This window comes from Triturus cristatus, chromosome 11, assembly GCF_964204655.1.
Source record: "Triturus cristatus chromosome 11, aTriCri1.1, whole genome shotgun sequence".
In the NCBI taxonomy this organism is placed as follows: domain Eukaryota; kingdom Metazoa; phylum Chordata; class Amphibia; order Caudata; family Salamandridae; genus Triturus; species Triturus cristatus.
In genome coordinates, this window is record NC_140594.1 from 119,199,972 (window position 1) to 119,224,138 (window position 24,167).

A 24,167-nucleotide genomic window follows, 5' to 3' on the forward strand; every position below is an offset into this window, starting at 1 on the left:
TTATTTGCGAAGTAAAAACTTAGAAGTAAATACCTGCGAAGTAACGGTATGCTAAGTAACATCATATATTCCAAAAGGATATGTACTAAATTTGCAGTTCCCTTATTCCCAAAGTAGGAAAGGCTATTAGGGAATCACAAATAGGACATTTCATTGCATTGCCGCCCATGGGCAAGATAGCCAAGCGTGCCTCTGGGCTTAAGGCCTCCTTAGAGGCACCCACATTTCCTAGTGCACAAGTAAGTGTACATATGCCCTGGGGGCACATGTGCGCTTCATGGCACATTAAAAAAAGCATTTTTAACTGCATTTTTTAATTTTGCACATGTTTACAGTCGACTGCAAGTCGATGGTAATAGCGTTGCCTAAATGCGCGATTCGCATCTAGGAAATGCTATGTAAATGTGCATTAGGAATAGCTAATAGGTCATTCCTATTTGCGATTCCTAAATCACGGTCACAATTTGCAATTTCTACCGGGTAGAAATCGCAAATTGTGACTGGTTTTGCCTCCCTGTACATCTGAAAAGGCCTTTAGCGTTTCTTAACGGCCGAAATAGCAATTCAGCCCATTACAAAAAAATGCTAAGTGGCTTCGTATATCTTGGCCAGTATGTCATGTGGATGTTTGAAAATATGGCATGATGCTGTACTTCAAGAACCCACATTAGACAATAGTGGTTGGTTTATAGCATTTTGCCTGCTATATGTTAGAGCAAGTCTGATGTTTGCCATTTTTACTTGGGTAACATGATAATTTCAGCTGAACTGCATCACACAATTGCAGGTATAGTAAAGCACCATATTTCTTCTAGAGGAGTGGTCTAGTTGACTTACTAGCGCCCAGGATTTGTTGAGCAGGGCGTAGGACGATGTCTGTATAATATCTCTCCTTTTGGAAGCCAGCTCATGGCTGTTCATGCAGCTCAAACAAGCACCTGATAGAGGGTACATGCAGGATGGTAAAGGGTTTGGAGTTCTTAAGATGCCATCCAATCAATGGAAACATATCCTAAACTGTGTACCCACAAACACATCGACTCACAATTCTTGCTTGAGTTTTGGATTCCAAATGATTGATGTCTGCCCAGGTTCTCGATTTCAGAATGTCTGTTTATTTGATAATGTCTGCTTAATTTAGATTCCAGAGTGAGTTTGGGATATGAATTGCTTGCAGAATGTTCCATTGGCTCATGATTTCTGTCTGGGATTTTGATTCAATAATACACCGTGCATTGTATTTCCCTTCTGAATCTGCTTGTATGATATATTCCAGAACTGTGACAGCATTCACCAGCAGGTCCCTTTAAAGCCTCTTTTACGAGCAGTCTGATCATTAACATGTCATAGTAGACCGCTTCCCTGCAGAAGTAATGGGGGCATGCCTTCTTTACCGCTGTGCTCTTCGCCCATGGTTGACTTCCACCCCTGTCTTGTTGGTGTTTGATGCAGGCGCTCTGGGATTGGTGGAAGCCGGCCTGGTCCCAAAGCTGGTGAAGAAGCTGGAGACAGAGGTGGAAGAGGTCCAGGGCTTGATATTGGATACCTTGTACTTCTGCCTCAAAGTGGAAGCCTGTGAAGCGCTTCGGGCTGGCGCGGTCTCCATTCTCAAGGAGAAGCTGCAGCACCCGTCAGTGGCCATCAGGAGCAAGGCCGCCTATGCCATGATGGGAGTCAGGTGAGTGAACACACCAAGGGGCAAGTCCAGCTCAAACCCAAGGTTGGCCTTCTTCCGACCTCTGCTGAGTTTAGTATTTGTACCACCTGTGGATCAAGATGTATACCGTTTGCTCCGTGATGTATGGGTGTGCATTGAGTAGGGTAATATACGACATGTGATGCTGTACCCCTTCCTCATTTTCAGCTCAGCTGAAGCACAATTTCCTTCCAGCAAAAATGGCATGAGAGTATTTCACATTAGGACAAACATCAAATATGAAACCTACTATTTAACGTAACATAATATAACACGGAGCTGAAAGCCTCAAGGAAGAAACGAGCCTTGTACATCCCGTGAAGTGCTGGTGGTGATTGAGGCCCAGAGAGCCAGGGAGTCCTGCAGGGGTGTTGCCCACACATTGCTGGCTGTAATACAAAGGACTTTAGAAGCGTGAACTGTTTTGAGGTTCTGCATGATGCAGGACAACACAGTTTAGAAAGTGAACACCAAGTTGTGCAAAGCAGTAGGGACATTGAACTCATTATACAAGCCCACTGGTGCCAGTTCAGTACTCAGAGCCTGTGACTGGACATAAACTGGAAACACTTAGTGGTGTTTGAGTAGCCACGTTTTGGACTACCTGGAGGGTCTTTCCCAGTAAAAATCATTCATTAAAATATTTGTAACTGATACTTTTCCTCGAATTGTGTTTCATCTCTTGACAACTTTCCTGACTCTTGGCTGAGACTCTGGAGCATATTTTCTCTGTCTTGCTGTTAGAGGCACTGGACAGACTCATGTGAGGCTGCACGACACAGCTCAGGGGGAACACGTTTATTGTCAGTGCTGCGCCTGAACAGCACATTCCTCTCTTTGTGCCTGAAATCATGCCAATTTAACAATTTTGCCTGCAAGTATTGTAATAATTTGACAGCTCCAGGGGCAAGAGGGCTCTAGGTTTTAAATATTATGGCAAGTGTGTTCACTGTCTGTAAGTGACAGAGTACCCAGGGAACTATAGGGTATGGCTGTGATTGCTTTAACAGTCTGAGCACCACAAACATGCCTTTATGGAATGAAATGTTTTTTTGACTTGTATTAAATGGCCAGAAGCATGCTTAGCAGGAATGGAGAATCCTGATGTTGGCTGGGACTCTCTGAAGTCGAAAAAGGGAAGACATCATCAGAGTCCTTAACCAGGTCCAACTGACAAATAAAAAAACTAAAGAGGTGCTCCCCATCTCTCAGCAAGGTCTGGTCTTCGAAACGACACCATTCTAGCTAGTGGAAGCAGAAACAAATGCGTCCATCATCAATGATGGACTTTGATATGCCGCCGCTTCAGGTTCTTCCGCAGTCAACTCTGGCTTCTAGCACAGAACTTGGTCCTTAAGCAATTCCTCTTGAGTGAGATCTTTCACTGTTTAAAAGGATTTGGAAATGTTTGTGTCTCTATAGGTTCAGGCATAAAACACCCTGAACAGCTTCATTACTGAGAACATAGGCAGTTAAGAGCACTCACTGGTAGTGGCTTGTATCACCAGCGTGCTTTCGTCTGTGATGGCAGCGTCTACAACCCGTTATCCTCCTTCACCCCCTGGAGCCTCTTATGGTACAAAGGATGCTGTGCTGCTTCTGCGTGTTGTAGGATGCCCATTACTGTGAGGCCACTCCAGAAGAATCAAGATTGAAACCGGCATTGTTATCAAGCTATGCACCCTTTGATGAAATATCAATTGGATTCAGGTATCTTTCAATCACGTGGCCCTACTTCTTAACCCATTCTTTAAGAGAAGTCATTAAGACGAAGAAACATGTTTCTTTGGTGTTGATCTTAAAATCCAAGTTGGTCTTTAAATTTAAAGTTTTTTATACTAGTGGGATTGTGAAATGAGGGCAAATGCTAATGGATGTTTTACATCAGGGATCTTTCTTACCTTAGTCAACCGTTAACGTATCAATCTTTGACATGTAGGAGAAATCTCCTTCTATTGCGTTTATTGCTTGTTGCACTAGCATGGCTTGTTATCAATATGTTCCAGGGGAATCATCTGATAGAGGGCTGTCTGCGTGCCGAAGCATTGGCGCACTTTCCGACGCAGTCCAAGATAGAAATGATAGTTCAAACCCCATTCATAAAAGTGACTGAGACACTTCAAACTCAGTGCCTAGGTCTAAGGCCGTTTCTCATATTTCCCCAGATATTCAGATGGCAATATTGGGCATTCCCACTAAAGGGTAATTGTGTTTTATCAGAAGGGCGGCCCTGTTGGGAAAGATCGTAGACAGTGTTGGCTAGCCACATTCATCAGCCTGATTGAAAACATTCTACCTTCATTCATCAATATTGGTTTATACCAACAACAGGGAACCTACAAGAATGACACGTGTGCGACTAGTAACCTCAAAAGAAGCAGATTTCACGGGAGGGAGGACAAGAAATACTGAGATCTAAGAGCGCTGTGGTGAGGGGACGCCCTTCTCCAGGCATCAGACTCCAGGTCTCCGCTTCCCATTTACAGTTCGGTTTACAAATGGCAAGTGTATATCAGAATATCATGGTCTAGACTGTCAAGATGGATTTTAGACTGGCAAATCGATATTCTCAATGTTTACGAAAAATTGTGATTTGTCTATTATTGGGCAGTACTTGAATGTAGCTTGTTCCAGTACCCCTGTTTGCTCTGCAGATGCCCATAGTTTTCTCTCCTGAAACGTCACAAGAGTAACCAACCAGACACTTTGTGAAACTATATTTCAGTTTGCGAATGATTTTGATTTTCTCAGTGTTCCAGGAGACACGGATGACTGAACCCTGTCTATCATTGACAGGATTTTCATTTTTACAGCAGCTCATGCAGATGTGATTGTGTTGTGGGAACTGGTGTATTATATATCAATGCATTTGCACCTCACTTTGCTTTACAGCCTGTAGAGTGGCTTTTTCCATTTGCAGATGATGTCATCCTCTTTGTTCTGTTAATTATGGGTCGTTTTCTAATCATTGCTCCCAAACTGAGGTCTGCCATTTGTCATCAGCTGCATTTCTTTATCAATTAATTTGGTTTATAATTTAACATATATTATATTTGATTATTTGATATGTTGCGATGTCAATTTGCTCTGTTTTTATTGCTGACTTTTGTCACCAAAACAAACTATTGGATTGGTTGATTGAATAGATTTGTTAATATTAACAACAAAGACAGGCCGCTGCACCTGAAACGTCTTCTCAAACAGCGGATGCCGCTGGAAGCGCCTTTGATGTCCGTTATTCTCGTTTGTCTCGTTTACAGTGAGGAGGCAGCTGGAAAACCACTTCAATGAATGGGTTGGTTGTGTCAAAACAGAAAGACGAGATAGACTTTTATCAATGATCATAGGCATACCAACAGAAAATAACACACATAAAACGCAAAACATTGAAAGTGGACATTAAAAGGCGGATAGCTATCTAGGCACGTGCGCATCGTCAGGTAAATTGCCTAAGGTCAGACGGGAAGTCATCACTGCACATGTGCCTGTTGGAGCAAGGGGTGATATTCCTGGATCTCCAGTCCTTTTTAGGTCTCGCCTGGCGTTAGCAGTGCATAGCGTTGCTCTCGCCATGCGAGGGCTTTTTGTAATCAATTCACGATGTGCACACGTAAGGAGGGACAAAGATGGCATCTGGCTGTCCACATACAGCTGCAAATGCACGCGCATGTGGACAGCCTAACGCCATCTTTGTCCCTCCGTACGCGTGCACATGTAAAAAGCCCTTGCATGGCGAGAACAGCGCTGTGCGCTGCTAACGCCGTCGAGATGTCAACATGCGCATGCAAATGCGCATGTAGACACTGAGAGAGAGTGGGCGGCGCTCTCCTGTCCTGGTCGCACTCTGATCTTCTTTGCCAGGTGTAGGGAAGCCCCGGTCGTTAGAAGGTACCGGGCAGCTTTTCTTTCTTAAACTCTCAATTAGGCCTGGGCAAAAATTTTGTTCCGTTCGCGGAAATTGCGATAATTTGACATTTTTGCGTTCCGCGGAGAGCGCGAAAATGTCAAAAATTCCGGTTTCCGCAGCTTGGCGATAATTTGTTTCTTGCTCGCGCTGTAAAATGATACATTCTCGCGCGCGCGCGATCACCTTACCTGAATCCCTGCGTTCGCCGACGAGTTTTCTTGATCCGGTCGCGTTCTCCATGAGATGTTGTATTGTTTTTAGCCATTTGCGCTGTCTCGCGACAGTTCGCGCCCGCAGTGACGTCATGCGTCGCGCGATCACGTCTTTCTTCTCGCGATCATGCACCGCGAGAACAACTCAAAACAAGATGGCCGCGCCCGCAAGCAACCACATGGGTAAGTTGGCGACCCGCAACCATGCAGAAAATCTCGCGAACATGCCGGAAAACAACTTCCGCATCTTCGCGATATTTCTGCTTGTTTGCGATAATTTTAAACATTCTCGCGATAATTTGCGAAGGTTAATTCCGCAAATTCCGCCCACCCCTACTCTCAATACCCCTCTTACACTCGCTAAGATAATCACATTTGTTTTGTCATTAAAGGAGCCCTTTTTTAATAGAAAGTACCTAAAGCGATTAAACCACCCAGAGAGGTTGCCTGCATTATACACGCCGAAGCAAACGGAAGGAATTTTCTGTCGCATCCCCCACTGTGCTCAGGACCCTCTCCCACAGCTCAGGAGACTGAACCAAAAGATTTGCAAATGATTATGGAAAACAGCATTTTCGTCAAGGCTTTTTTTTCATTCCTGGCATGAATAATAATAGGCGAGGTCAAGAAGAAACAAATAACAGGGTCGGTCAAATACATGCACCAATGCCAAACAAGCATTTGCAATGCAATAGGTCTCGCATTATTCAAGTTTAAGCTATTGGCATTGTAAATGGCAGTGTTATATTTATGTTTCAAAAACCAAAACATAGCTAAAAGGCATTTTCGTTTATAATGCCACTAGCTCAAACTTGCGTCAATACGAGACCTGTTGCATTGCAAATGCTTGTTTCTCTAATGCTGTGCATACCAGAGATTGCCACTGCCATGCATATGTCAACAAGTGGGTGGTGTGGGTTCTCTCATTGTATGCTGAGAACACTAAGGGCCTCATGTAGGTAGCCAAATACCGGTCGGTAACGGCCGATTTTCGGTAAATATGCCGTTACCGACCGGTATTCAGACAAGTGAGATGTAGGAGTCCAAAAACCACTTTTCGGTAAATATGAGGCGGTAAATACCGATTCATATTTACCTAATTCTAAAATACCGATTCATATTTACCGAATACATTATTAACGAATCGGTAAATATGAAGTGGTAAATATGAAGTGGTAAAAATTGAAAATGACATGTAGGAGCAGTCGGTAATTAAGAAATCCAGGAAAATCGGTAAATAAGAGTCGGTAATTAACACGGATGGAAAGCAGGTGGTAACCATCAACAATGCATATAAGCAATCCCAAAATGCAACAGCGTGGACAACATGGCCGCCATGTACGTCATTGCAAGGCGCCTACGTCTACAGGCAGCAGGACTGAGGGTGTGGCGACGGGAGGAACAAATCTACAGACAGCGCATCACACTATTCCAGCTGACTGATGCAGAGATACATGAGAGGTACAGGCTACACCCCGAAACCATCATGGACTTAATCAGGGACCTTCACCCACTCCTGGACCAGCCAATAAGAAGGGCGCACGCCATACCCCCACATGTGCAGGTGCTCTGCAGCCTACATCTGTTGGCATCCGGCAGTTATCAGGTGGTGATAGCTGCGGTGGGTGGGGTATCCCAGAGTTGCCTGTCACGTTTCTTCAGGAAGTTCCTGGATGCCATGATGCAGAGAATGCACCACTACATCAGCTTCCCAAACACACAGGCTGCACTGCAGAAAACAAAAACAGACTTTTATCACATGGCACAGTTCCCCCATGTCATCGGCTGTATTGATGGTACACACATCCCAATCTGTCCTCCAGCTGACACAGAGCACATCTACAGGAACAGGAAGTCCACCCACTCCATCAATGTGCAGGTGATCTGTGATGCAGGGAACATCATCACAGATATTGTTGCAAAGTTTCCTGGGAGCACCCACGACTCTTACATCTTCCGGAATAGTGGGATCTACACACGACTGAGAGCCGGAGAATTCGGAGAGGGTTACCTGCTGGGTAAGTAACAGTGACGCCCCTTGAAACCTGCAAATCAGAGTGTATAGAGGCATGTAACTGATGGTTCCCTTTTACTCATCCAGGCGACAGTGCATATGCATGCCGTTCATTCATCCTCACTCCCTACCTACACCCAGCAACCCAGAGTGAGAGACGATACAACGTGGCCCACAAATCTACACGCAATGTGGTGGAGCGCACGTTTGGACTGCTGAAGAGCAGGTTCCGCTGCCTCCACAAGAGCGGAGGCGCACGCCAGTACAAACCCATCACCTGCTGCAAGATAATTGCCACTTGTGCAATGCTGCACAACCTTGCCACGAAAAAAGGTACAGATGTGGAACTAACATATTTTGAGGACAACGAGGATGAGTCAGGCCAGCCAGAGGGCAGCGCAGCTAGAGTGCCAACTGCAATCGATGGGAGAGAGAGACGGGCAGAGATCACATGCAACTATTTCTGAGTAAGTGAGGGGACACAGCGAGTCGTGAGAAGTCATGACGTAGTTTAATGTGGCACCACGCCATGAACACATGAACAGGCCAATCTGGCAATATGCCATCTATACAATGAGTATGTCCAGGGTTACGTCACCCAATGGCAAGTGGATAAGCAGGGCCACATCAATGTTTGCGCATACGCGCTGCAGTGGTGGATTGCACGGCCTGTGCATCCTCACTAGAGCCAACCCCAAGCCGCCTGCTGCTCCTGCGTGCTTCGGGGACGGGGGGTGTGATGCTGCTGCTGGTGTCGATGCTCTCCGCAGCATCCCCTGCAGCAGTTGTCGACGCCTGACTTGTCAATAGCACCCCTAGTGCACTTGTCACCTGCACCATCCCCCGTGACAGGTCGCTGCAGCACTGTGTTAGGCCCTCCTGCATCGTCACAGAGCGCCGGCAAAGTAGGGAAGTCGCAGTTGCCAGACGGTTGAGTGCCCTGCTGGTAGTGTCCCTTCTCTGGCGTTCCCGGCGCCGTGCTTCGATGTCAGCATCTAATTTGCTGCACAACTGCTGGATTGACTGGGACATGTCCCGAATGCCCGCAGCCATGCCGCCAATGTTTGTGTCCATGTTGACTAAGCTTGTCCTCATCACCCGCATGTGCCTCTGGACTGACATTACTGCCTTTGATTGCAGGCGCTGTTGCTTCAACATTTGGCCCTCGAGCCCCAAGAAGACACCATGGCCGTCAGTGGGTGCTGGTGGACTCTGGACACGCGACCTGCGGCGCCCTCTTGCTCCCGTCTGTGCTGCCTGTGATGTTTGGGGCACAGTGGGATGGCTCCCTTCCTGGGGCCCGGTGCGGTCTTCTGGGCCCATGCTGTCGTCTGACGAGGTGTCTAAGGCTCGTAGCCTGGCTGCTGGACGCCTCCTCATTCTCACACCTGCAAGCGGAGATGTGGCCGGTGAATCGAACATGAGTGGCGATGCTGGCTCTGGTGGTGGTGATGCTGGCTCTCGGTGAGGTGATGCTGGCTCTGTGTGCGGCGAGGCTGGCTGCGTAGGTGGTGCGGCTGCAAGTGGGCCTGCTCCCTGGTCTGCACTCGTGCTGGCTAGAGGTGATTTTTGTGGCCGGTGTGCCGTCTCCCCTGCAGCATGCCCTGTACTGCATGATGTCACATCTGTGGACAGAAAAACAACATTGGCTCAGTGTCCCCGAAGGGCTGCATTGCAAGCGTCACAATAAATCATTTGACTTTCCAATCTGTCCTCTGTCTCCTTGTGCCTCGAGTGCGTGACATGCCTTGTTGCCCTGTGACATTTACGTCATGGTTAGTGTTGCCCTGACTACATCTCCCGGAATGCATTGCCTGTCTGCACTGACACGTGTGGACTGCAGTGTGATTCTCGTGTCACAATGGGGGATGTGGGATAGGGGTAGGGGCGGCTACATTGCTGTGCTTTCGTCTTACCTTGGTGTGTTGCGGCTCTGGCAGAGCTGTCGGCGTCCCCAAGACCCACGACGCTCTCTTGCTCGAGTGTGGCCGCCACCAGCTCCTCCAGTTCGGTGAGGGCAGGTGCCCTGTTGGTTCCACCTCCGGTCTGGCTGGCCTCCTTCTGGATGTCGCCCATCTTCCTCTTGCTCACAATCCTCAGGTCATACCAGCGCTTTTTGAGGACCTCAATTTCCCTGTGGGTCACTCCCACAGCATTGACCTGCGCCTGGATGGCCAGCCATATGTTGCGCTTTTCGGCCTCAGGCACTTGCAGGGATTGCCTCCCAAACAGCTTCTGGTGCTGCTTCACCACCTCCTCCACCAGCACCTGGAGTTCCTTGGGGCTGAATTTGAGCTTCCTCCTCCTTTCCCCTCCGTCTTTCTGTGTGCTCTGGCTGGACATGCTGTTCGTTTCCCGCTCGCACATGCAACTGCTCCCTGCCTCTCCTCTGCACTCCGAGCCTCTCCAGGGTCGGCTAATTATGTACACCTGCCTGGGTGTGGCCACTTCGGCTAATTGTGTACACCTGCCTGGGTGTGGGCAGTTCCTGGTTGGGTGGGCTGTCGTTGCACAGGATTAGCTGTTTCGTCAAGTCATGTGATGTTATTTACCGAATCCGTACGTACCGATTCGGTATTTTCCGATTCGGTAGATACCACCTCGGTATTTTCCGAATCGGTAGATACCACCTCGGTATTTTCCGATTCGGTAATTATCACCTCGGTATTTACCGAATCGGTGAATTCCGATTCGTATTTACCGACTGTTACCGAATCGGTAACTGTTACCGAATTTTTACCTACATGTAACTTACCGATTCTAATTTACCGATTCGGTACGGCTCGGTATTTAAGAACCGGTAAAATTTATTTACCTACATGAGGCCCTAAATCTGCAGTTCTGGGTGAAACTCTCGAATAACACCTTCCAAACATCCATGCGGGTGAAGGTAGAAATGTCAACACCTCTGCCCTGGGCAAGCTATTTGTTCTCACAAATGTCATTTTTCCCTAGACACAGTAGTTCACTTCTTAAGTTAGGGATTCCCTCGGGTAGATCTTGGTGTGTCTCACTATAAAAGAAAAATCCTCAAGATATGTTCAAGAGTGTAGATGTGTTGGTAGTCCCGTGGTCCTTCAGCCAGCTGTATGTTCCCCCTGGCCCCTCTCATCCAAGTGGTCCTAACAAAATAAAGAAAGCTCCAGGTGTCCATGGTTCGTGCCGTCCCAAAGTGTCCGAGAGAAGCGGGCTCTTGCTTAAGCAGTTGATTTCTTTGAATCAAAGCTGCAGAGGCTGTGGGTGTTTTCCTTCTTCCTGCGTCTCTATTGGTGGCAAAGTGCTGCACCCAGACTAGACCAATCCTCAAGCACATGCTTGAAGGGGCTGAGCTGTTATTGGTGCAGCCGGTGCAGTGTTGCAGGGGCACTATGGGGCCACGGGCCTGTTGCATCCCTATAATGTCTGTTTTTATTTTTTACTGTCCAACCTGGAATCAATTCCCTTGCTTTCATTAAGTCCTTTGACGCCCTTACTACACCACTTGGTATTTGAATTTTACAATTTATGGATTGAGCTCTTTCAAATGAGAATAGCATTGAGACGGGTGACGCTAGAAGCCAACAACTAGAAGGTGTTACACAGTACACAGCTAAATGGTGTGAATGGACCCTTGTTTGTTTAGTCAGTTGCGCTCAGTATCCCAGTCCCCGTTCCCTTGACGAAAGAAGGACCACCAGTTTCTTTTTTCAAGTTTTATATAGCGCAAACTATGCCCGAAGATATCTGGGTATCAGAGCGCTTTACATGAGCACCAGTTTCATTACACAAGGACACATTCGTTTTTGTTAGGCACGGGGAGATGAAGTGATTTGCCCAGAATCACAGGATGTTGAGCGTTGTTGCCGAGACTTGAACCCGTTTCCCCAGCTTCGACGTTAACCGATCTAGCCGTAAGGCTACATCCTCTCACTAGTTCCCCACATCAAGTCTGCAAGAGATTGTCTTTCAATCTTCAGACATAGGACAGAAGAGTGTCCAGGTTTTTCCGGATGTCCGTAGGTTGCCAGTATTTAAAAAGTCTGCTCAATACCTTTTCTCCAGCTGCCTTTTCAATAGGATCTGGCTCAGCATTTAGGCCCTCCCTTTTTGTCTCTGATTGTGAAACTGAAAACTTTTGTTGTTACTGTTACACCCACCCCAAAAGATAAAGTGGTTTCAGGTATTATCGCCATTATTATCCTTGGATAATAATGTCCTTTTATGTCAAATTTTAACTCCGAATTCCCTATAAATCACACAATCGTGTTTTTTTGCCTCCTATGCGTCTATGGCAGAGAAGAGAAGCAATTGCTTAGCTTGGGTTCGTAGAGGATCTTGGACCATTACACGTACAGAACAGATAAATATTGTATGGAAGGAGGTGCGCGTGAGGATGGTGATTGGTTCCAAAGAACAAATAGTTTCCAAACTAGATCATGGTGGACGGTTGCCGTAATAATGCGTGCAAACAACACTCCCTCAGGACTTAAATATTCTCTGTACCAGATAAAGGACAACAACAAACATCATTTCTGAAGGTTGTTCGACGTCACGAAATTCCCACCACAGTTCTTCAGGCTTCCCTCCATATCTTCTCAAAACAATTTCGAAATGATTTGTGTGTTTAAGCAAAGTGTTGTCATGAAGGTCCATGATCTAGAACATCTGCTGACAATGTATCTGTTTTATGTGACATGTCTGGGGTTTCTTGAAAATGTCCTTAGAACTGTTAGAGCTTTGAAAAGTTACAGAGTTTGCAGAGGACAAGTTTATAGCAGAAGGATATGTTACCTCAGTCCCACACATTCTGATGGAGAGTGTTTAAACTCTGCATATCTTCCACATCTCCTGCATCCACCCTCTTCTGTCTCCGTAGGATATTCCTGGTCCTGCCTTTGCACAGAGTACGTAAGGATGCGTGCAAGCACGGTGCGGTGGTGTCATGCTCAGCTGATGCCACGTGGCCTGTGCAGGACATCCCAGGTATCGTTTCGAACCCCTATTCATGTGAAAGGTACTAAAAGGTTTCCAGAGTCCACGCCTGGTGTTTTGGAAATATTTTAAAACTTGAAGGATCTAAAGTTGACAGCACTCCCTGGATCTATAGTTCGAAAGAGTAAATAGCGAAAGTCTGTACGCTAAACTTTTTCAAGCAATGTTTATTCAAAGAATTTCTTCAGCACATTGTGTCTAGTGTTGCTGAGTTCCTACTATTTTGGGATGAGTGTTGTGTTGCAAAAGTGATCCTCCAATCTTTACATTCCCATTTGAGGAACTCTTTGCCGCGATCTCCCAGTATCTGGCCCGAAAATGACATGAGGTGGGAATACTGCACCCGTGATGCGGAATGGGAAGTAACTGTCACCCAGTATTGCCTGGAGAAGGCAGGTGGTAATACAGTGCAATAAAGTGTGCACGAACATTCAGTAAAATCCGTCCACACACCATCATTTGATTTTATCAGCAAAGTGGGGGATTTAAAAAAAACATAATCGGGAGAAGTAATTCCCCCACTGGCTTCTATTGAGGCACAGCCAATGTCAGGCGGGAGACAGCCAAAAGAAAGCTATTGTGCAGCAAGATTCGGGAGTTTCCGGTCGGACTCGGGTCTGTTCGCATGTATGGGCATGGTATTGTGATTTCTCATGTGCTTTAAGTGAAACGCAAACATCAGGGGGTAAAGCAGCTATTACTGCTACCGGATATTATCGCCTTATTTTGTGGTAGACTTAAAAGGTAACCAAAGAAACACTTCTTTCCACGTTACCGCCTTCTATGGTTTCCAAATGGAAATAAATGTAGAGGTTTTTCAAAAATAGATCACTTTTATGTTTCTTTTTTTTTTTTTTAAACTCGGGTTTTATTGTAATCAAAATATTCTTCGAATTGAGAGATGTGCCGGAGGCCGCCCTTAGTTGGCCGCTCTGAGAGCAGCCAGAGAGGCCTGTAAGTGTGTTCATAGTCTGCCCGTGGGCCTGATGGCACTGATGGCTGGCTGTGGAGGAGGGCTGTGGCTGGGGCCCTCAGTGCACGCCGCTCTCAGCCCTACAGCTCTCTGCTCTCTCTTCGATGCGCTCCAAGCCTGGTGTACGTCTGAATTAAATGCCACCGCCTGCGTGCCCACCATGCTGTGGAGGAGAGCTGTGGCAGGGGCCCTCAGTGCACACCGCTCTCAGCCCTACAGCTCTCTGCTCTCTCTTCGATGCGCTCCAAGCCTGGTGTACGTCTGAATTAAATGCCACCGCCTGCGTGCCCACCATGCTGTGGAGGAGAGCTGTGGCTGGGGCCCTCAGTGCACACCGCTCTCAGCCCTACAGCTCTCTGCTCTCGCTTCGAAGCTCTCCATGCCTGGTGTACGTCTGAATTAAAAGCCACCGCCTGCGTGCCCACCATGCTGTGGAGGAGAGCTGTGGCTGGGGCCCTCAGTGCACACCGCTCTCAGCCCTACAGCTCTCTGCTCTCTCTTCGAAGCTCTCCAAGCCTGGTGTGCGTCTGAATTAAATGCCACCGCCTGCGTGCCCACCATGCTGTGGAGGAGAGCTGTGGCAGGAGCCCTCATTGCACGCCGCTCTCAGCCCTACAGCTCTCTGCTCTCTCTTCGATGCGCTCCAAGCCTGGTGTACGTCTGAATTAAAAGCCACCGCCTGCGTGCCCACCATGCTGTGGAGGAGAGCTGTGGCTGGGGCCCTCAGTGCACGCCGCTCTCAGCCCTACAGCTCTCTGCTCTCTCTTCGATGGTCTCCAAGCCTGGTGTACGTCTGAATTAAAAGCCACCGCCTGCGTGCCCACCATGCTGTGGAGGAGAGCTGTGGCTGGGGCCCTCAGTGCACGCCGCTCTCAGCCCTACAGCTCTCTGCTCTCTCTTCGAAGCTCTCCAAGCCTGGTGTGCGTCTGAATTAAATGCCACCGCCTGCGTGCCCACCATGCTGTGGAGGAGAGCTGTGGCAGGGGCCCTCATTTCACGCCACTCTCAGCTCTACAGCTCTCTGCTCTCTCTTCGATGGTCTCCAAGCCTGGTGTGCGTCTGAATTAAATGCCACCGCCTGCGTGCCCACCATGCTGTGGAGGAGAGCTGTGGCTGGGGCCCTCAGTGCACGCCGCTCTCAGCCCTACAGCTCTCTGCTCTCTCTTCCATGCGCTCCAAGCCTGGTGTACGTCTGAATTAAATGCCACCGCCTGCGTGCCCACCATGCTGTGGAGGAGGGCTGTGGCTGGGGCCCTCAGTGCACACCGCTCTCAGCCCTACAGCTCTCTGCTCTCTCTTCGATGCTCTCCAAGCCTGGTGTACGTCTGAATTAAATGCCACCGCCTGCGTGCCCACCATGCTGTGGAGGAGAGCTGTGGCAGGGGTCCTCAGTGCACGCCACTCTCAGCCCTACAGCTCTCTGCTCTCTCTTCGATGCGCTCCAAGCCTGGTGTACGTCTGAATTAAATGCCACCGCCTGCGTGCCCACCATGCTGTGGAGGAGAGCTGTGGCTGGGGCCCTCAGTGCACGCCGCTCTCAGCCCTACAGCTCTCTGCTCTCTCTTCGATGGTCTCCAAGCCTGGTGTACGTCTGAATTAAAAGCCACCGCCTGCGTGCCCACCATGCTGTGGAGGAGAGCTGTGGCTGGGGCCCTCAGTGCACGCCGCTCTCAGCCCTACAGCTCTCTGCTCTCTCTTCGAAGCTCTCCAAGCCTGGTGTGCGTCTGAATTAAATGCCACCGCCTGCGTGCCCACCATGCTGTGGAGGAGAGCTGTGGCAGGAGCCCTCATTGCACGCCGCTCTCAGCCCTACAGCTCTCTGCTCTCTCTTCGATGCGCTCCAAGCCTGGTGTACGTCTGAATTAAAAGCCACCGCCTGCGTGCCCACCATGCTGTGGAGGAGAGCTGTGGCTGGGGCCCTCAGTGCACGCCGCTCTCAGCCCTACAGCTCTCTGCTCTCTCTTCGATGGTCTCCAAGCCTGGTGTACGTCTGAATTAAAAGCCACCGCCTGCGTGCCCACCATGCTGTGGAGGAGAGCTGTGGCTGGGGCCCTCAGTGCACGCCGCTCTCAGCCCTACAGCTCTCTGCTCTCTCTTCGAAGCTCTCCAAGCCTGGTGTGCGTCTGAATTAAATGCCACCGCCTGCGTGCCCACCATGCTGTGGAGGAGAGCTGTGGCAGGGGCCCTCATTTCACGCCACTCTCAGCTCTACAGCTCTCTGCTCTCTCTTCGATGGTCTCCAAGCCTGGTGTGCGTCTGAATTAAATGCCACCGCCTGCGTGCCCACCATGCTGTGGAGGAGAGCTGTGGCTGGGGCCCTCAGTGCACGCCGCTCTCAGCCCTACAGCTCTCTGCTCTCTCTTCCATGCGCTCCAAGCCTGGTGTACGTCTGAATTAAATGCCACCGCCTGCGTGCCCACCATGCTGTGGAGGAGGGCTGTGGCTGGGGCCCTCAGTGCACACCGCTCTCAGCCCTACAGCTCTCTGCTCTCTCTTCGATGGTCTCCAAGCCTGGTGTACGTCTGAATTAAAAGCCACCGCCTGCGTGCCCACCATGCTGTGGAGGAGAGCTGTGGCTGGGGCCCTCAGTGCACGCCGCTCTCAGCCCTACAGCTCTCTGCTCTCTCTTCGAAGCTCTCCAAGCCTGGTGTGCGTCTGAATTAAATGCCACCGCCTGCGTGCCCACCATGCTGTGGAGGAGAGCTGTGGCTGGGGCCCTCAGTGCACGCCGCTCTCAGCCCTACAGCTCTCTGCTCTCTCTTCCATGCGCTCCAAGCCTGGTGTACGTCTGAATTAAATGCCACCGCCTGCGTGCCCACCATGCTGTGGAGGAGGGCTGTGGCTGGGGCCCTCAGTGCACACCGCTCTCAGCCCTACAGCTCTCTGCACTCTCTTCGATGCGCTCCAAGCCTGGTGTACGTCTGAATTAAATGCCACCGCCTGCGTGCCCACCATGCTGTGGAGGAGAGCTGTGGCTGGGGCCCTCAGTGCACGCCGCTCTCAGCCCTACAGCTCTCTGCTCTCTCTTCGAAGCTCTCCAAGCCTGGTGTGCATCTGAATTAAATGCCACCGCCTGCGTGCCCACCATGCTGTGGAGGAGAGCTGTGGCAGGGGTCCTCAGTGCACGCCGCTCTCAGCCCTACAGCTCTCTGCTCTCTCTTCGAAGCTCTCCAAGCCTGGTGTACATCTGAATTAAATGCTACCGCCTGCGTGCCCACCATGCTGTGGAGGAGAGCTGTGGCAGGGGCCCTCATTTCACGCCACTCTCAGCTCTACAGCTCTCTGCTCTCTCTTCGATGGTCTCCAAGCCTGGTGTGCGTCTGAATTAAATGCCACCGCCTGCGTGCCCACCATGCTGTGGAGGAGAGCTGTGGCTGGGGCCCTCAGTGCACGCCGCTCTCAGCCCTACAGCTCTCTGCTCTCTCTTCGAAGCTCTCCAAGCCTGGTGTACATCTGAATTAAATGCCACCGCCTGCGTGCCCACCATGCTGTGGAGGAAGGCTGTGGCTGGGGCCCTCAGTGCACGCCGCTCCCAGCCCTACAGCTCTCTGCTCTCTCTTCGATGCTCTCCAAGCCTGGTGTACGTCTGAATTAAATGCCACCGCCTGCGTGCCCACCATGCTGTGGAGGAGAGCTGTGGCAGGGGCCCTCATTGCACGCCGCTCTCAGCCCTACAGCTCTCTGCTCTCTCTTCGATGGTCTCCATGCCTGGTGTACGTCTGAATTAAATGCCACCGCCTGCGTGCCCACCATGCTGTGGAGGAAGGCTGTGGCTTGGGCCCTCAGTGCACACCGCTCTCAGCCCTACAGCTCTCTGCTCTGTCTTCGATGGTCTCCAAGCCTGGTGTGCGTCTGAATTAAATGCCACCGCCTGCGTGCCCACCATGCTGTGGAGGAGAGCTGTGCCTGGGGCCCTCATTGCACGCCGCTCTCAGCCCTACAGCTCTCTCTTCGAAGCTCTCCAATCCTGGTGTACGTCTGAATTAAATGCCACCGCGTGCGTGTCCACCATGCTGTGGAGGAGAGCTGTGGCAGGAGCCCTCATTGCACGCCGCTCTCAGCCCTACAGCTCTCTGCTCTCTCTTCGATGGTCTCCAAGCCTGGTGTACATCTGAATTAAATGCCACCGCCTGCGTGCCCACCATGCTGCGCACGTCCCGTTTTCGCAAGTGTTGGCTTCCCATCTGCTCCCGCGCTGATTTCAGAACTGTTCTGCCTTTTCCGACTCCTGACATGCATCTGCCTCTCAAGCGTGCACGTTGGTAGCATTCTGCTGTGTTCGCCACCCTTGCCATCCATTTCTGACAGACAGTTTGTCCGAGACGTCCCTTTTCTGCGTGGAGTGGTCTCCTTGTCCACCGTGGTCAGCACCGTGGTCAGCTGCGCCCCGTGCAGTTAAGAGCAATGAGGCCGTGTTGCCGGGTGGGGGGGATTTCGACAGACGAAGACGAGGGAAAATTAATTATTCATTTAATTTTCCCTCGTCATCGTCTGTCGAACGCCCTCTCAGCCTGGCCCCACCACGCTGCTGCTCTCACCTGCACGGCCGCGGCTGGCCGTGGTCCTGGTAGCCTGTCCGTCCAGTGTGGTTTTGTGTAGTGGTCTCTGTTCCCAGCACCAGTGGTCAGGGCCTGACCGAGAAGTCAAAGCAGCTCTGGAAAGTTTCTCTGACCAGCCCCTGGGAAGCCCTGCCCGGCCCGGGAGGCTGGAAATGCTCGTTTGCTGCTTTTGCTACTGGGGGCCAATGCTGAGAAACGGAGCCTCAGTAACAAAACTGCCCCCCACCACTGCAAAACCGCCCCCCACCCCTCCAGCCTCCCGGGGAAACGCCTGATGCCCGGTCCGGCCAGTCCGGCCCTGCCAGTGGTGCCTTGTAAATGGAGCACTTGTTGCCCCAGTGTTACTGCTTGAAACCCCATTGGCCTGGTTTGCTGCCCTTGGCTTCTAACCAACTCGACTACTTACCTTTTAAAAGTACACAACAGCATTCTCGACTAACCTTTTAAAAGTACACAACAGCATTCTCAACTACTTACCTTTTAAAAGTACACAACAGCATTCTCGACTACTTACTCGATTACTTACCTTTTAAAAGTACACAACAGCATTTTAAAAGTACACAACAGCATTCTCGACTACTTACCTTTTAAAAGTGCACAACAGCATTCTCGACTACTTACTCGACTACTTACCTTTTAAAAGTACACAACAGCATTTTAAAAGTACACAACAGCATTCTCGACTACTTACCTTTTAAAAGTACACAACAGCATTCTCGACTACTTCCCTGTCAAAAGTACACAACAGCATTTTCGACTACTTGCGACTAACCTTTTAAAAGTACACAACAGCATTCTCGACTACTTACCTTTTAAAAGTACACAACAGCATTCTCGACTACTTACTCGATTACTTACCTTTTAAAAGTACACAACAGCATTCTCGACTAACCTTTTAAAAGTACACAACAGCATTCTCAACTACTTACCTTTTAAAAGTACACAACAGCATTCTCGACTACTTACTCGATTACTTACCTTTTAAAAGTACACAACAGCATTTTAAAAGTACACAACAGCATTCTCGACTACTTACCTTTTAAAAGTGCACAACAGCATTCTCGACTACTTACTCGACTACTTACCTTTTAAAAGTACACAACAGCATTTTTAAAAGTACACAACAGCATTCTCGACTACTTACCTTTTAAAAGTACACAACAGCATTCTCGACTACTTCCCTGTCAAAAGTACACAACAGCATTTTCGACTACTTGCGACTAACCTTTTAAAAGTACACAACAGCATTCTCGACTACTTACCTTTTAAAAGTACACAACAGCATTCTCGACTACTTACCTTTTAAAAGTACACAACAGCATTCTCGACTACTTACTCAACTACTTACCTTTTAAAAGTACACAACAGCATTTTAAAAGTACACAACAGCATTCTCGACTACTTACCTTTTAAAAGTACACAACAGCATTCTCGACTACTTCCCTGTCAAAAGTACACAACAGCATTCTCGACTACTTGCGACTAACCTTTTAAAAGTACACACCAGCATTCTCGACTACTTACCTTTTAAAAGTACACAACAGCATTCTTCGCACCGATAGGCCTAGACATCGACCTGACTACCTCGCTCTGCTGTGACAGAAGTTAGGGGCATAACATTTACTTAACTCTTCTTAGCCTCCACTGGAATTTAACTACCTCAACTACTTCACCTTTAAATGTAAGCATGGCTTTAGTCACATAATGTCTTTGCATCAACAGACGTTGGCATTGACATGGCCACTGCGTCGCACTGCTATGACCTCATTACTTGGACATGCCTTAGGTCTACCCACACATGGGAGGCAGCATTTCAATCTGGTCGAGCGTGGTAAGAGGCTTTGACCATTGGCTGCAAGTCCTGGATTTTCTATCACATAATTATCTTTTTTTGACCCATGCCAGACCACTTATTACCACCCAATGTCTCCCTAGAAATTAGACTGTTGATGTAAAGTAAATTCAGGGCATGGAAAGGGCGGCTTGTGCAAGTGACTGTCTTATAAGACAAACACATAGGGCCTTATTAAGATCTTGAGGTGGTGCAAAAGTCAGTAACCGAGAGAGCGTGCGTGTGTGTATGAATGTATGTTAGTGAGTGTTCTGAATGGGTGTTTCAGTGTGTGTGTGAATGCATGGGTGGGAGTGAGTGTGTATGTGTGCATGTGCGCCCTCCCCCTGGTAAAACTACTGTCCGCCACTGATTTTAACCCTTTCCTTGAACGCCCATAAGTCAAAACTGCCCCCAGAAGAATCCACATTTCTTCTTGCTTGTCATAGGGATGGCTGCAATAATTGGGCCCCAGGGAGGGAGGCGCGTTAGGAAGACTGATGAGGATTTTGGGGTAGATCCTATGTAAAATGCCATATCAGGCCAACCCTAACCACATTTTCTGTTTTTAAAAAACCCATCCCTGGAATCCAGCCATGTTTCTGCCTCCCTGGATGAGGGAAGTCCACAAAAACTAGTGGTGCTTTAGGAGTGGGGGCATGGCCCGATGCCAGGATGGGCTGACTCGCAAGCAATTTTTTATATAATTTAATAAAAATAGCCCTGGTTTCGATTAGGCTTGTTGGTAAATCCCCCAATCTACCACCTGGTGGGAGGGGCAGAAAGATTGACCTTTAAAGGTGCGGGTAGAACCTAATGCCAGGTCAGGCGGCCACAACACCATTCTATTTAAAAAAAAAATGAGTGGGCTTTCTGCACCCCTCCAGGGGGACAGATTCAATGTTAAACCCCCGATCACCCTTCCAGGGGTGGGGCAGAAAGACTGTAATCTCCCTCGGGGGCAATGCCTAGGGCTGCTGCTCCCTCCCTTGAAGCCGTCCCTGATGGCTGTTGGGTGGGTGCCTGCTCAGGTCCTGACCGCCGAGGTGGGATCCTCTAGAGAGCCATCCTATTGGGAACACAGCATTGTCCCCTTTCCAGTGGTGTTGCAGCTGCGGTGATCTGTGCTTGGGGGACTAAGATGTGCCACCGAGTACCGGTCACTAGTGACATCAACGGACACGGCATGCTGCATGTCATTACGAACCAAAACAAGAAACATCTTGGGCTTTCCTCACAAAGAAAGCTCTTCTCTCCCCGCTCAAATGTTTATTAAAAAGAAGAAAATCCTCCTGTATGAGGACCAGAACGGTCTCTGCCTCCCGTGCGAGAAGAAGACATTCACGTCCCCTGCACTGAAGGGGTTCAAGGAGAGCTCTAGCCTAGACTTCCAAAGAGGGGGCGAAGGGGAGTACTCCATCACAAACGCGACGGATAGCCTGTCCGCCGTATTACGATCTCATTATATCCTATAGAGAACGCAATACAGCGAGATATCCGTCACTTCCGCCGAGATCTAAATAAGGCCCATTGTGTTTGCCATATGTTATATTGAGCATAAATAGTCACTTGAATAAGCAGCCCTTTCCATGCCCTGAATGTACTTTACATCTACAGTCTAATTTCTAGGGAGACATTGGATGATAATAAGTGAACTGGCCAATTTATAGTAGCCCATGTGTTAGAGGAACTGCCTGCCAGCAGTGTAGTGCATGACCGAAAAGAGCTTCCATCAACACAACTGCTGCTGACGTGAATCTGCCCCCCAACAAGGCTCGGGAGAGTGCACCCCTAACCTGAGTTCCACCTTGCAGCATGTCTATGCAGTGGTGAGCTTTGGCTTGAACTCTCATAACAATCATGCATGTGCACTGAGGGTCTTCTACGAAATGACAGCGAGGATCTGCAGCCTGGAGGGACACAACAAGTGTACCCCTGGTTTCTCAGGCCACTTTCATCTCACTGGGGGAACTGGCAGGGGCCACACCAATGGATTGTAGGAGGGAGCAAGGCTTCTTAGTTGTTGCCTCCTGTTTTAAAGTGGCTGCCAGCTTCTTTCAAGTTCATCTTTATCTCTCTCTGTAATGGACATGGATGGCACTGATATAGGGACAGAAAGAGTATGGCGTATGTATGTCGTACTGTACTGTCTTCAGGGTGGTATCCCTTCTGGGTGCCCGTGTGTCGATGGCTGACTAGATGGAGGTTGAGGATGAAGCAGTCGGACAGGGAGCTGGGCTCACATGGATGGAGAGTGGTGGACATAGGCCCCTTTTGAAGTGCAGGAACAGCACTGCCCCTTTCCTGCTTCATCCTTCCCTGGAGTTGTGCTTCCAAGCCATCTTGGGAACAAGCCCTGCATCTTGCTAGGATTGCTGCTTGGGATGCTCTTGAACGAAGGAGCCGGTTGAAATGAGAAGGGGCTATCGAAGATATGCCTATAGGAGAGTACAGCATAGAAGGGGAAGAGCAATGCAGGAGGCGCTAGAATTCTACACCAACCATCACCAGGTGGTGACAAAGAGAAGGTCCAGTCTGCCAAGCACTTTAATGAGCCTCCTGGTTCCCTAACTCCTTGTGTACCTCCAATAAGCGCTGAGCCCTCACTCTGGCTGAAGGTGTAACAGATGGGTAGTCAGGCAAGGAACCTTAAACACCACAGCCTGTTTTACACTGCTTCTGTGGCAGCATACCCACCTGCATTGACCCTTCATGCAAGTGGTTGTGCCTCTCCTGCACTTCATTATCTGGCCATGTCGGTGGCCACAGATTCCCCGATGCAATCGCTACTTCTTGGGCCCAGGGATACTTGTGTGCAATTGCTTGGTCCTATCTTTAGTCCCTCATAGGACTCCTGACGTCATACCCTTGGTGTTCCCTGACTCTTGCACTGCCTGGTTTGAGGTGCATTCAGCTGCTCTACCTCTCAGTAACTGACTATTGCACCGCCTGCTTTGAGGTGCATTCAGCTGCTCTACCTCTCAGTAACTGACTATTGCACCACCTGCTTTGAGGTGCATTCAGCTGCTCTACCTCTCAGTAACTGACTATTGCACCACCTGCTTTGAGGTGCATTCAGCTGATCTACCTCTTGGTAACTGACTCTTGCACCACCTGGTTTGAGTTGCATTCAGCTGCTCCACCTCTCTGTAACTGACTCTTGCACATCCTGGCTTGAGGTGCATTCAGAAGCTCTACCTCTTGGTAACTGAGTCTTGCACTGCCTCACTTGAGAAGCGTTCAGCTGCTCTACCTCTTGGTAACTGACTCTTGCACCGCCTGGTTTGAGGTGCATTCAGCTGCTCTACCTCTCGGTAACTGACTCTTGATGGCCTGGCTTGAGGTGCATTCAGCTGCTCTACCTCTCGGTAACTGACTCTTGCACCACCTGGTAGAAGTGCATTCAGCTGCTCTACCTTTCGGTAACTGACTCTTGCACCGCCTTGCTTGAGGTGCATTCAGCTGCTTGACCTATCGGTTAATGACTGTTAATGGCCTGGCTTGTGGGGCATTCAGCTGCTCTCCCTCTCGATAACTGTCTCTTGCACCGCCCCATTTCACTGCCCGGCTTGAGGTGCATTCAGTTGCTCTACCTCTTGGTAACTGACTCTTGATGGCCTGGCTTCAGGGGCATTCACCTGCTCTTCCTCACAGTAACTGACTCTTGCACCACCTGGTAGAATGCATTCAGCTGCTCTACCTTTCGGTAACTAACACTTGCACTGCCTTGCTTGAGGTGCATTCAGCTACTCTACCTCTCGGTAAATGACTGTTGATGGCCTGGTTTGTGGGGCATTCGGCTCCTCTACGTCTTAGTAACTGACTCTTGCACTGCCTTGCATGAGGTGCATTTAGCTGCACTACCTCTTGGTAACTGACTCTTGATGGCCTGGCTTGAGGTGCATTCAGCTTCTCTACCTCCGGTAACTGACTCTTGATGGCCTGGCTTGTGGGGCATTCGGCTATTCTACCACTCAGTAACTGACTTTTGCACCTTCTGGCTT

At 49.4% G+C, this 24,167-nt stretch overlaps 1 protein-coding gene across 1 annotated transcript in view; it reads left to right on the forward strand.

Annotated features, from left to right (window-relative positions):
• The window catches only part of RSPH14 (radial spoke head 14 homolog), a 530,513-nt gene that overhangs the window by 481,182 nt on the left and 25,164 nt on the right, over positions 1-24,167 (forward strand). Inside the window, exon 4 of the mRNA XM_085636404.1 lies at positions 1,453-1,678. Coding sequence (XP_085492530.1) covers positions 1,453-1,678 — 226 coding nt within the window. The remainder of the gene's footprint in view (positions 1-1,452; positions 1,679-24,167) is intronic.